At 37.6% G+C, this 13,160-nt stretch overlaps 3 protein-coding genes across 5 annotated transcripts; 1 reads left to right on the top strand and 2 right to left on the bottom strand.

Moving 5' to 3' along the window:
- Nucleotides 1-1,979: 1,979 nt before the first annotated feature.
- Nucleotides 1,980-3,479, top strand: LOC104802726 (divinyl chlorophyllide a 8-vinyl-reductase, chloroplastic). Its single transcript, XM_010526460.2, has one exon. The coding sequence runs from the start codon at nucleotides 2,145-2,147 to the stop codon at nucleotides 3,393-3,395; it is 1,251 nt and encodes a 416-aa protein (XP_010524762.1). The 5' UTR covers nucleotides 1,980-2,144; the 3' UTR covers nucleotides 3,396-3,479.
- A 98-nt stretch (nucleotides 3,480-3,577) lies between these two features.
- LOC104802725 (E3 ubiquitin-protein ligase MIEL1) lies at nucleotides 3,578-7,954 on the bottom strand. 3 transcript variants are annotated; one of them, XR_770085.1, is made up of 13 exons: nucleotides 7,632-7,954; nucleotides 7,024-7,111; nucleotides 6,890-6,946; nucleotides 6,747-6,779; nucleotides 6,258-6,335; nucleotides 6,070-6,113; nucleotides 5,224-5,264; nucleotides 4,963-5,045; nucleotides 4,776-4,867; nucleotides 4,626-4,695; nucleotides 4,470-4,511; nucleotides 4,192-4,365; nucleotides 3,889-3,980 (listed from the first exon to the last, which is right to left on the bottom strand). XR_770085.1 is itself a non-coding variant. In XM_010526458.2 (12 exons), the coding sequence occupies exons 1-12, from the start codon at nucleotides 7,679-7,681 to the stop codon at nucleotides 3,855-3,857; spliced, it is 804 nt and encodes a 267-aa protein (XP_010524760.1). In that variant the 5' UTR covers nucleotides 7,682-7,947; the 3' UTR covers nucleotides 3,578-3,854. The 3 variants fall into 3 exon arrangements, 2 of the variants coding, with proteins under 2 accessions (XP_010524760.1, XP_010524761.1); XM_010526458.2 differs by lacking the exon at nucleotides 4,192-4,365 and having other exon boundaries at nucleotides 3,578-3,980; nucleotides 7,632-7,947; XM_010526459.2 differs by lacking the exon at nucleotides 3,889-3,980 and having other exon boundaries at nucleotides 4,288-4,380; nucleotides 7,632-7,952.
- Nucleotides 7,955-9,694: 1,740 nt separating this feature from the next.
- LOC104802724 (probable feruloyl esterase A) lies at nucleotides 9,695-12,872 on the bottom strand. The gene is made up of 11 exons (XM_010526457.2): nucleotides 12,613-12,872; nucleotides 12,394-12,466; nucleotides 12,118-12,197; nucleotides 11,799-11,864; nucleotides 11,660-11,707; nucleotides 11,485-11,552; nucleotides 11,324-11,396; nucleotides 11,078-11,239; nucleotides 10,793-10,987; nucleotides 10,293-10,384; nucleotides 9,695-10,211 (listed from the first exon to the last, which is right to left on the bottom strand). The coding sequence occupies exons 2-11, from the start codon at nucleotides 12,461-12,463 to the stop codon at nucleotides 10,007-10,009; spliced, it is 1,059 nt and encodes a 352-aa protein (XP_010524759.1). The 5' UTR covers nucleotides 12,464-12,466; nucleotides 12,613-12,872; the 3' UTR covers nucleotides 9,695-10,006.
- Nucleotides 12,873-13,160: the final 288 nt, after the last annotated feature.

Here is a 13,160-nt window from a genome sequence, read left to right as displayed (position 1 = left end):
ATTCTGTTCCCCCACACGTGTCTGAACCTATACATATACATAAATATATATATATATACATATATATATACATATCTATTTATACTTAGGTATGTCAAAACGAGTCCGGCTCGTGGTTCGCAAGAAAATGAATGATTTGAACTGTGATTTTTTCACTTCATTAAAAAACGAGTCAGATTCATTGAATACGTGTTCAATGACCGTGGTTCGACGTAGAATATTTTATTCGGATGTTCCATATATAAAAATCATAATAAATATTTTCATTTTAAACTTAAAAATTATAAAAACAGTTATCCAAGTTAGATAGTTCAACCGATTAAATAAAAATGCAAATTATCTACCACACTGTCTACTCAATTTAGATAGTTCAACCGCTAAAATATAAGTGTAAAGTGTCTATCCGCTCTAAATTCGAATCTCAAGTTGGAGATGATTTTTTTACATAATTTTTCTCCGATTTCGAGATTAATCTAAACTTTGATTCAAAATACCAAAAAAATATAAAAACATCTATATTCAAAATACCAAAAAAATATAAAAACATCTATATACATATATATATATATGGTAAAGTATAAACATATATTTTATCATATGATTAATAAAGGGCAAAGAATATTTTTGACTTTAATGTCTCGAGTCAGAAGAATATACGTAGATTCCACTTTTCATTGTTTAGATCCTTTTTGTCTCTGATGACGAAAGCGGCATACTTTGGCCAGATGTTTTCTCCGTATTTCACGCTAAATTAAAGTTAATTAATCATAAAACTAAATCCATCCGAATAAAATCTAAAAATCATGGAGATATATATTTTATAAAAAAATGTTCAATTTTCACAACAAAATATATGCAATATTGTGTTGTATTTAATTTGCTTAATTTAATTTTTAAATATTTATCTCCAATGGATTTGTATGTTATATTAGTTAAGATAACTTTAAAAATTAATATTTCACATATCCATTCACCTAGGGTTGTCAAAACGAGCCGAGCTCGCGAGCCGGCTCGAGATTGACTCCTTTTTTACCGAGGCGAGCCAAGAATATATGAACCCAAATAAAAATGGGCTGAGTGAGCCAGCTCGCCACGAGCCGGGCCCAAACGAGCTAGCTCGGGAGTTGGAGTAAAAAAAAATTTTACGTTGAAACTTGAAAGTGTTGATATTGTTGGTATGATATTTTGATTTGAAGCTAATTTTTTATGTATAGATTCGAATCTGAAGATGGTTTTTTGTACATGGATTAAGATCTAATTGTATATGGATAGATTATGATTTGAAAATGGTTTTTTGTATATGGATGAATTATGATTTTATCTATTTGAAAATGATTTTTTGTATATGAATTGTGATTATGAATATAAGTATGATATGGATATATTCGTATGTTCTTTTTATGTTGATATATCATTTAGATATGATTTTATATAATTTGATATGATTTTTTTTAGGTATTTAGAAAAATATGAACCGGTTCGGTAGCCGGTTCGCGAGCTAAGCGACTTGGGATGAGTCAGAAATTTTCTGACCCAAATAAAAATAGATTTAACGAACTGGGCTGAAAATGAGCTGGCTCGAAACGAGGTGGTCCGAACCGCCTCGTTTGACATCCCTACATTCACCCATAATTTATATACTACGAGGTTCGGGGTCCACATAAGTATATAATAAATTATATAATTTAGCTTTGGAGTATATTAATCACCAAATAACACGTGGCAAGTATCAGAGACTTTGGACTCAATCGGTCCAGTTAGGGCCCATCCATCAGCCCATTGGTCTTTTCCCGATATATTTCTCCGATATACGTTCTGTTCATCGAGATGCGGATCGTATCGTTTCCCATAATTGCGTCCTAGATTACAAATTCTAAGAAACATGTGGGGCAAATTCGAAATATCAGAAATATGCGCGGCTCTTACGACATAACCGATCTCTGTATGATTTTGTGACCAGTGAAGTAATTATCCACCAGACATATCAGTTTCGAATCTTCAATGACCCACTCTCGCCACTGCCTCACGGATCCCTCTCCTCGGAGCGATTTTCCTTCACTTTCTCGCATTTTCCCACTCATTTTCTTTCACTTTCCTTCGACACGAACAAGATTCGCGCTTTCATCTCTCCAGACCCATAAAGAATGTCCCTTTGCTCCCCCTTCAACGTATTCCCTTCCCACGCGCCCAAACCCCAAAGCTTCAGAGGCTCCAAATTCATCAAACACTTTCGGGTAAATTCGTTTCCTTTCACTCTTACATCCCCAACCCATGATTTCTCTGGGAATTTCAGTTTCAGAAGGGAGAGGTTCGAACCGATTTCGGCCTTAGACGCGGCAATTTCAGAAGCTGCTTCGTCAGCTTCCTTCAGGAACAAAAACCCTAACGACATCAACGTTCTAGTTGTTGGTTCTACCGGATACATAGGCAGATTCGTAGTGAATGAGTTGATTAAGAGAGGGTTCAATGTGATTGCTGTTGCGAGAGAGAGAAGCGGAATTAGGGGTCGAAGCGACAAGCAAGAGACTCTGAATCAGTTGCAAGGTGCCAATGTGTGTTTCTCTGACGTTACCCAGTTGGATGTTCTTGAGAAATCTGTAGAGAATCTAGGGTTTCCGATCGATGTCGTTGTTTCTTGCCTCGCCAGTCGAAGCGGAGGCGTTAAAGATTCATGGAAGATCGATTACGAAGCCACAAAGAACAGTCTTGTCGGTGGAATGAAGTTCGGGGCGAGACATTTCGTTCTGCTCTCTGCAATCTGTGTGCAGAAGCCTCTCTTGGAGTTTCAGCGTGCAAAACTGAAGTTCGAATCCGAGTTAACGGATTTAGCGGAGAAAGACTCGAGCTTTACGTACAGCATTGTGAGGCCGACGGCGTTTTTCAAGAGCCTAGGAGGTCAGGTCGATCTGGTCAAAGACGGGAAACCCTATGTGATGTTCGGAGACGGGAAGCTATGCGCTTGCAAGCCGATAAGCGAGCAAGATCTGGCCTCGTTCATCGCGGATTGCGTCTTGGAAGAAGACAAAATGAATCGGGTTTTGCCCATTGGAGGACCCGGGAAGGCATTGACGCCATTGGAGCAAGGCGAGATCCTGTTCAGGCTGCTCGGGAAGGAGCCTAAGTTCTTGAGAGTTCCTATCCAGATCATGGATTTTGCGATAGGGGTTCTTGATTTCATGGCCAAGATCTTTCCGGCCATGGAAGACGCAGCCGAGTTCGGGAAGATCGGGAGGTATTACGCGGCGGAGAGTATGCTGATTCTGGACTCGGAGACGGGAGAGTACAGCGACGAGAAAACGCCGAGTTACGGGAAAGATACGCTCGAGGAGTTCTTCGAGAGAGTGATAAGGGAAGGGATGGCTGGTCAAGAACTCGGCGAACAGACAATCTTTTAGAGCACTTGATATACGCTTGTACATTTTAGTATTTTACCCTTTTTTCTTCTTCTTAATGGATTCTTGAGGGATTTCTTAGAGGTTTGAATTGCGTTTGCGTTTGCTTATGACAGCACATTACATGATATGATAAAATCAACGTTATTAAAAGACAAAAATACCCCTCAAACTCTTGTAGCAAATGATCAAATCTCCATGAAATCTTCCTGGATCAAGAATACAAACTGTTCATTATGCCCTGTTTTCGAACATGAATCACAAAAGAAGGATACAATGATAAATGACAACGTCAACAGATGGAGATCGGGGACAAAGATTATGATTGTCTTTTTTTTCTTGTGGGTAGCCTGCTCAAATCTGGAAGTGTTCTTCCTCCTCTGTTCCTTTTGGGATTGTTAATGGAACTGAGGCTCGGTAACTATACGAGGAATGGAATGGAACGATGTTATGTATAGTGTGTCATTGAGGAAGAACAGGAGGAGCAATGGCCCGAGTGTTGTATGATCTGCAGTGCCCACATCTCTGCCCGATTATGTGGAAGTATACTTCTGTCGTGTCGTTGCAGTCGTTGCATAGTATCCAAACCTGCAAAATTCCCCGAGAATTCACTTCGTCGTCGGATGCATATCACCCGAAAGGCCGGGCTATAGAGAAAAAGAGAAGACGGGTTCGGGTTTTCTCTGTTGTCCCTTCAGCCTTTTGATTACAAATGCCTCAAGGGTTTGAGATATATATCATTCTGCAAATGCAATTTGCAGCATTGTGATAAACTTTCCTTGTGTTTTTTTCATCTTACATCGGTCTTTTTTTTGATGAGTTTGAGTATGATTTCCTCGAAAGGGTTCATCTTCGATTCACATTCTCAGATGGGTTTGTATAACTCCGTCTGATAACCGTTTCTCCGGGATGAAATGATAAGTGTCCCACATCGGAAAAAAAGAGGAATTTGGGGCCAATATATGAGGAGGAGCTGTTACATTCAAAACTGATGATATAGTTCATGATGATATACTTATCATGAAATCGCTTCAAGCTCGTGGTTATGTAAAGAGAAGAGAACTAAACAAAAGGTACCTTCTTATCACGGTAATCCGGAGGCATAGCAGTTGCTTCGATCTGAAATATCGACACAGGCAATGATTGACTACGGGAAATATGTATTTGCAGATGACGAAAAAAAGAAGAAGATCAAAGCAGATTCACCCGAAAACCGGGTGGTTATATTCTAACCTCTTCGTCCATCCTCTGCCACGTTTTTGACATATCAATCATCGACTTTGAGCAAATGGGACAACAGAACCTGTGTCAAATCCGACTTGTAAGAACTAGACACCACAGTTTTAACATTAACAGAAAGAACAGAGAAGTTAACGACAGTACTTGTCACGCTTGATCATCTCTTGGTAGCATTCACAGTGCATCGTGTGTCCGCATTTCATAACCGTTGTGTCTTTCAGCGAATCAAATAGGTACTGCATCCACAAAACGCGGAACTGTGAGCTTTTTACGCCGACTTTACTCTGAATCCCGACAGAGATTTGCGGGCGAAATGTCCTCTCAGACATACCTCGTAACAGATCGGGCAGTGATGCCTCATGGAGTTCTCCACACATTGATGGTTGTTGCGGAGACTGATGGAGTAGCAAGATCCTAAAGCCGGAGAGCAATACATTTGTATGCATGTAAGTTTATCCAGTCTCAAGTATACCGAAATAACCAAATGATTCTGACGGATGGAATTGCATGGTTTCAAATTAGGGTTTCGTTCCTCTCGTGAAGATGCTCAAACCCAGAAAAGAGAAGAATAATAGGGGCTGTAGGCACTTACCACACTTCTTGCAATGGAAGAAGTTCTCACGTCCACCAACTCTGAACACGAAATGTCAAAGAAACCTTTTCAGATGCATAATCATGTCGAGGAATTATACAGTGAGAAGCAAGAAGCAATATGAAGAGGCAAGAACAAGAAACAAGAAGCAAGAAGACGATGAAGAAGCAAGAAGCAAGAACAACAAGACGAAGCAAGATGAAGAAGAAGCAAGAAGCAAGATTCAAGAAAAAGATGAAGCAAGAACAAGAAACAAGAAGACGATGAAGAATCAAGAAGCAAGATGAAGAAGCAAGAACAAGAAGCAAAAGTGCTCCACAACCACCGTTCGAACCCCGCACTGGGTAATCACCAATACCAAAAAAAAAAAAGAACAGGAAGCAAGAAGCAAGAAAAAAAGCCGAAGATGAAGAAGCAAGAACTAGAAGCAGAAACAAGAGGAAAAAAGAAGAAAGAAGAAACAAGAAGCAGAAGAAGAAAGAAAAAGAAGAAAGAAGAAGATGAAGAAGCAACAAGAATAAAGAAGAAGAAGAAGCAAAGAAGCAAGAAGAAGATGAAGAAGCAAGATGCAGGAGAAGAAAGAAGAAGCAAGAAGAGGAAGAAGCAGAAGAAAGAAGGAAGAAGCAAGAAGAAGAAGATGAAGAAGAAGAAGCAATCAGCAAGAAGAAAGTGAAGAAGCAAGAAGAAGAGGAAGAGGCAGGATGCAGAAGAAGAAAGAAGCAAGAAGAAGAAGAAAGAAGCAGAAGAAGAAAGAAGCAAGATGCAGAAGAAGAAAGAAGCAAGAAGGAGATGAGGAAGAAGCAAGCAGCAAGAAGAAACTGAAGAAGCAAAAAGAAGAAAACCCACCTGCAAATTCCACAGTCATCACAATGGAACTGTCCTTTTTCCGTCTGAATTTACAAACACGAGCGAAAACTCAGATGGCAAATAGAGAAGGAAAAGAATCAGAATTTCAGATGCTAGAACAAGATGCGAATGAAACAATCTCATATTCTCGGTGATCAATGGATGAATTTGATAGAGAGAATAGTTACGTCATCATCGTAGAATTTGCAGATTTTGCAGAAATATTCTCCCATGCTTACACCGCAGTTCGAGCAAACTTGGGCAACCTGGTTGGTATGCATCAAGAAACCAATATAAGATGTTTTTCAGCTTACCTCTACAGAAATCCGCAAAAAATATTAGACGTTGAAGAAGTACCAATACCAATATCAAGAGAGCATTATCATATCATAAATCTACTCCATTCTCTCAATGAGATTTGATCATACATCTTCTAAATACTAATCTTCGTGTTTTTTGCCTGAACTGCACGTCAATAGCGAGGCTAATGCATATATGAAAGCTAAGCCATCTCTACACAAAGTCCACTAAAAGAATCACCATAATCCCAGGATCCAAAGTTTACCAAGAAAAGAGATTTACAGAATGTGTTCCAAATCAGACAAGAAACCAGAAGATAACAAGTCGAACCGAGACAGGAGTTGTATGTATAGATAGATGAATAGATAGAGAATTACCGGCTGTTCTGTATCACAAACAGAACAAATGACCTGAAACACCATTACAGCAACAAAATGTTACAATAAGCAATGCTAAAAACGTATGATTCTTGAAGAGGAAACTGAAGAGAAACACAGAGAGATGATCTGGTTTTCTGTACTTGTTTAACGTCTTGACGAACAATCTCATGGCGGTCATAGATATTGCTCAATGTGCTCTACAAATTCAAAAGAGAACAGAAATCAGACATAACTAAAAAACATAAGGGTTGATCGTTAAACTGATTGAAATTACCGTAGCTTCGTTGTGACAATGGCGGCAAGAGTAGACTTCGTTGCAACAGGGGGCTCTGATTTTGCATCTCCTCCTGTAATGCTTACACCTTGAATTCAAAAGAGAGAAAGATTGAGAATACCCATCAAGGAAATACAAGAATCGATCGATAAAAAAACGAGAATTTGATGATTTATGTCAATCAATGATGGGAAGTGGATACAGCCCTTGAATCAAAAAGTGAAATTGCAGCTTAATCTGTGGATCTGAACGTGAAAATCGATGGAATGGGATCTAGGATCACAAAATGAAGAACTGATTGAATTCCAGAGACGGGAAACAGAAAAAGCCCATGAATCGGATATGGAAAAGGAACGAACTTTGAGGATCAAAACGTGAAATCGATCGAACCTATAGATCGAGAAGAATAAACTGAACAAACATATGAATTTCAGGAATCGAAGATGCAAAAGACGCGCAAGATATGTGAATCAGAGATGGAAACACAGACGAAGCTCATCGACCGAACATGAAAACGGGACACAACTCGTGAATCCGCAATGATCGTGGAGTCAAAACTCAGAACATTAGATTGAATTCGACCAAAATCAAACAGAAAAAGTGAATACCCGAAACCCATCTTGCCAAAATGGAGGCGTTCGTTGGCTGCAGCTTCCATGAGAGCAGGAGGAGAAAGACACACAGAGAGAGAGAGAGAGAGAGAGAGAGAGAGAGGTGAAGGATTGTCGGAATGGCAGAAACCCCGATAGTTATCCTCTTTTTGACTGTTTTGTAAAGATGGATTTTGGGACAAAATGTGCTTTGACTGAAACAGTTTATCGCAAGAAGAAGTTAAGAACAACAAAAAAATTCGATCTTTGGACGTCAAAGCGGTTAAATCTTCGACCTTTTTTTTTGGGGTCGAAGAACGTCAGATTGTCCTTGATAAAACGGAGAGCGAGAGAGAGAGAGAGAGAGAGAGAGAGGATATCCGATAATGGGGGATGGAGATGGATGACGTGGACATAACTGCGCCGAATTTTTGGCCAATCAGAAATCGAATTTAATTTGAGACACTAGCTAGAGACATGAATATTTTGGATTAGATTATTCAGTGATAAAAATAAATATTTATAAAATATTGTAAATATTGTATTTTGGTTAGCTTATATTTCCGTTAGATTCAAATTTTCTAATATAAAAAATCTACTCGTATTTAGTTGGAATATGTTTATATACTATTCCGTTATTGTTTTTGCATAATCAAATATACAATGAAATGATGAATCGTATTTTTTTATTTTATAATTTTTCCTCAAGAAAATTATGGTTTTAACAAAAAAAAAATTAACTATATTTATTAAGAAAATGATACTATTAAAACCAAAATTCTCAACCCTCATCATTTACGATGAAAAATATTGGATTATATAAAATATTTTATATATTTCAGCAAATTAAAATAAAAATAAAATAGATATATGTTAGAAGGAAAAGGTATATCCAAGAAAGTCAGTAATATTCTTTTCGTGCACACCTAATATTAGACCCACGAGGAGCCAACATGGCCATTTGACATGTCTACCCTTTTAATATTCTTTTCCAGAATATTTATAAACATTAATATAAAATAAAAAAATAATAATGCCATTAAAACAGTTTGCAAACTGTACGCTGTAAAAAACCAAATTTCAATGGGATAAGGTTGTGGATATACTCATACAAGTAAACTATATAATAAAATATGATATATACTTGCGCAAATGAAATGCAATAAATTCCAACTTTAAAAATTTTCAACTTGTTTTATAGAATAATTAGATATATCAATAGCATTAATGCTATTACAAAACTGTTGAGTTCAACGGAAAAATGGAATTAAATAATATATAATTATATCTGATCCTAAAATGAATTGATATTATTTTTAAAATCAAATTAATTACATTAGAACTCATAAAATAATTTTAAAAAAATATTCTATAACGAATATGAAACCGATCATACTAAAAAGATAATTTGAAATATAAATTTGTAATCTATTTAATCACTAACTTCTTTGCTTTATGCCTTGCAGTAAAAAAAAAATTGTACAATAAGTGGGAAAGATCGGTCCACTTGACATATGGGGCTAAAGAAGTCCCATATCTTACTTACGGGACACGCCACGTCAATGATTGCATTTAGTATAAGATATTTATAAATTTATATATGATCAATAATAACATAAGTATATTAAATATTTATAAATTTATATATTACCAATAATAACATACTTCAAGTCTTCAAAGCTGAATTGACGTTTAGAAAACACAGCGAAAATAAAAGAAGAGTATGGATAGTGTTACAAAAATATATACACTCAATTATTATTTTAAAATTCATTCGACTCAAATCCCTTTCAAATTTAATTATTATTTTTAAAAAAATTATTTTTCACCGAAATTACTGTATTTATTAAGTAAGACGGAATAGATAGTATTCTATAGGAAATGGTTAAATTTAAAATTACACTATGAAATTGATACTGCAAATTTAGAAAAGGTGGACGGATTACATAACATTAATTGATCACAAAATCTAAGCACATGCATCTATATAACCATATAAAAAAATAATTTAATATCCATATAACATATGTGACATCCAAAACTTATAGTCAGACTAATCCACAAAGTTTATTAGAACAAAAAAAAAAAATCATTCATTCTTATTGATCCATAAACATACATACATATATATTCACAAGAAAGAAAAGACCTACTTGAAGACGTGATGTTATTTACTTACACGGTGACAATATTTACAGAGTCTATATAATCCAAGTCTCATTATACACACATTCTTCCCCACAACAATGAATCAAAGAACCCTTTTCCCCCCCATCCACATCTCAATTTCCATGTGTTTTTTTGTTTGTTTGTTTGTTTATTGGCAAACATCTCGTGCGTGTACTTTAATTATAACCTAACGAACATAACTCCTTTAAGACACTTTCCACTTTCTAAGTTTCGGACAGAGTTTTCAGTTCCAGTACCTGCGGAGAAGCAAGTGTCCTCGACAAAACTATGTTCCCCTTTACGTCCACTGTGCTGTAACTCTCGGCCGGAGGAGGGTTCATCACTATGTTACATGATCTCCACTTCTCACAGCCCATCTTGATTCCGAAATACGTCAAGTGGTCGGAAATGCTAGTGCCCCTGACCGATCTGAAACGAAGAATTACGTATCGGTTCACGCCCTAATTACACGACTTCTGTGTTTCATCGTAGGGATTGAATGGGTTATACCTGCTGCACGTGGGATCTTCGCCCGTGTTGTCACAAATTTTTTCCACCCCGTAAAAAACCAGATTCCCGAATCCGGCCTCTGTTAGCCATACCTGTAAGATCGAGGGAGGTTTTCATCGTTTTTAGTCTTTACATACAGTTTCTGGATGAACCGGAGAAAATCTAAGGAACAAGTCTAAGTGATTATCTAAAACTTGTATAAAAATCTTATACATTTTACTGGATGAGCACCAAAAGATGTCACAAAAACCATAAGCCCTTGAGGAATGCCAAAAATACAAAAGTTCAAATCCTATTAACTACAGGAAGTTCATTTTCTTTTTACAAATAAATGCCATGTTTAGCATGTCGGCTAAGACCCATTTCAGAAAACTCTATGCAAACTCAAGCCACCAGAGTCCGAATTCTATGTGACAGCTCCACAAGGCACAAGGGAAGAGTTCTGTTCATAAGCAAAAGTCGGTTCATGCATGAATGATTTTAACAAACCCAGGTGTTACCTCTCTCGGGAAGTGGTGGTACGTTTTCTGAGGAAAATAATAATAGTATGGAGGCAGATGAGGCACAATATCGCGGTCATGTGTGATCCGGAAGGTATTAGGTACAAGCAGGCTGTAGTAAGACGCAAAGGCGGCATTCCCGACACGAGGTTGTCCAAATGTCATAACCTGCACTTTTTCTTCTCCTCCATTCACCTGCAATTCACATAGAAATGTTAAAACGTGATTACAAATTCCAAGGGACATAACATATCGAAAAAACTAGAGCGAGTCTAGGAATATTACAACGAGGTCTAGTCCACAAAATGCAGCCATGGCTCCTCCCATCGAGTGACCGGTCACGATAATATTGAGGTCTCCATAATATTTCTTCGCTTCTTTCACTGCATTCAAAACCGCAGGACGCACTGTCGTATTGTGATAAGCACTATAGAAGCCATGGTGCACCTGCAACAGAGTGGATGATTATTTACAAATGCCATCACATAATGTATTTAAATTGATGAGAAAAAAACTTGGAGATATACCTACCATTGCATCCGGCATGTCAGGGTAGTTTAAATCGAGCTGTTTCCAGAACAAGTCCGAGACCCAATTCTGCATGCTGCACATGTATAGGGTTTTGATTAAACATCGAACCAGTTTAGGCACATGATTAGTGAAGTTCACTCTATTTGTAACGAAAATTGCACCTGTGTTCTTGAGTGCCCCTAAAGGCAATAACAACAGCCTTCAAATTCTTTGCCACCCCAACATATGCCTATCATCACAAGTCGGACAGATGTATCAACATAAAGTAAAGCTCAATGAAGAAATCATGTCTTGATGTAGCCTATGATCAGTATGTGAATTGATACAGGGACACACCTGTAAGCAGTGCTCGACATCAACTATTAGCTCTATTACTTCAAAACCCTGTATAAACCGGAAGTGCATTAGAATAACCATCCGCAAAAAAAAAAATGTTATACATTGTTATCATGGGCCGCCTCATCAGATATAATACCTTCGTCAAACCGTCGCATCTATCACATGTCCAAGTGAAGAGTTCTGTCAAATCAGACATATACACCTGCATATAGAAACTCCATTCAGCAGTCTTACACCATATCATAGTTTCTCATTATTCCTTCCACGATATATAAGTATCTGAACCAGACCAGACAAGCACCCGACTGAGTTCTAACACACGCGAACTAAGACATGGGCAAAACATGAGACAAATAGCATAGATGTCATAGGGAACCACAATCCTTACAGAACAAAAACATTAAAGCTACTTTCTTTTTCAAGTACGATAATTTTTTTTTCTCCCACGAACTTACTGCAGAAGCATACTCCACAAGTATTCTGGCAAGGCTATGGTTGTAAAGAGGGCGATCATCTTCTGTCTTTATCTTGAGAACTGCAATGAAAGATTGATTAGCCTTAATGCACCATCCATCACTGATAAAATGAGTTCAAATTTAGCAAAAATCCTGCAACATATTTAGATCATCTTCTTCTTTCCTTTGCAAAAAAAAAAAATCCGATTAAATTACCAATCCTTTCATCACATCGCAGTTTCTAAGCTTATTCAGAGTTCGAAGTTCTATCATTACCTCTACCACTAGAGACTGAAAGCAGACAAGCAAAAACTGCCAATAACAGCAACCATCTTCTTTGTCCCATGTTCTGCATCAAGATAATAAACCGTTTCACTGTCTTGTCTTTTCAACCAAAATAACGTCAAATTAACAGAAAGTTTCAGTTACAGATAAGGAAGAAAACGAGCATAGATTGGCGCAATTAACGAAATTTACACCAAAATCAATCCAAACCTTAGCTTGCGAAGCGAAACCCGCAAGAGCTTTTCCGAATTCCACCAGAATTAGGGCAAGACTACTGTGAAATTCTGGCGCCAAAAAATCCGACGACAAGCAAGGCTAATAAAGCGTCGGTCGAACTGCTTCCCGCGGAAATTCAGGATTCCGGTCGGAAAATCGGCGATAAATTCCGGTGACAGGCGATCGAATTCAAGGAAAACGGCGGCGTATACTTCCAAATTGGTAAGAGAAGAAAAACGGTAATAGCAGAAAACGGAGAGACACGAACATTCTATTTATTGCCCTTTGACACGCAATAGATGCGTGTGGCTGTGGGTAGGGGTAGTATTGGAATTTCAATTTGGAGCGCTGAGGTGTCCACTCCAGTATAGCAGTGTCCTGTACGGAATTGGATAAGCCGGTAGGAAAAATACCATATATATTTTCCCTAATAATTAATAATATCTTTTTTAACATAAACGAGCCTATAGAATGGCCCATGGGCCAAACTCGACCCAGCCCTTGAGTTCGAGTTCGAGTCCGAGGGCGGGAATTTCCGGAAC

Source organism: Tarenaya hassleriana, unplaced genomic scaffold (assembly GCF_000463585.1).
Source record: "Tarenaya hassleriana unplaced genomic scaffold, ASM46358v1 Cleome8, whole genome shotgun sequence".
Lineage (NCBI taxonomy): Eukaryota > Viridiplantae > Streptophyta > Magnoliopsida > Brassicales > Cleomaceae > Tarenaya > Tarenaya hassleriana.
Note: the sequence above shows the minus strand (reverse complement) of the source record. Positions and strands in the feature narration are given on the sequence as shown.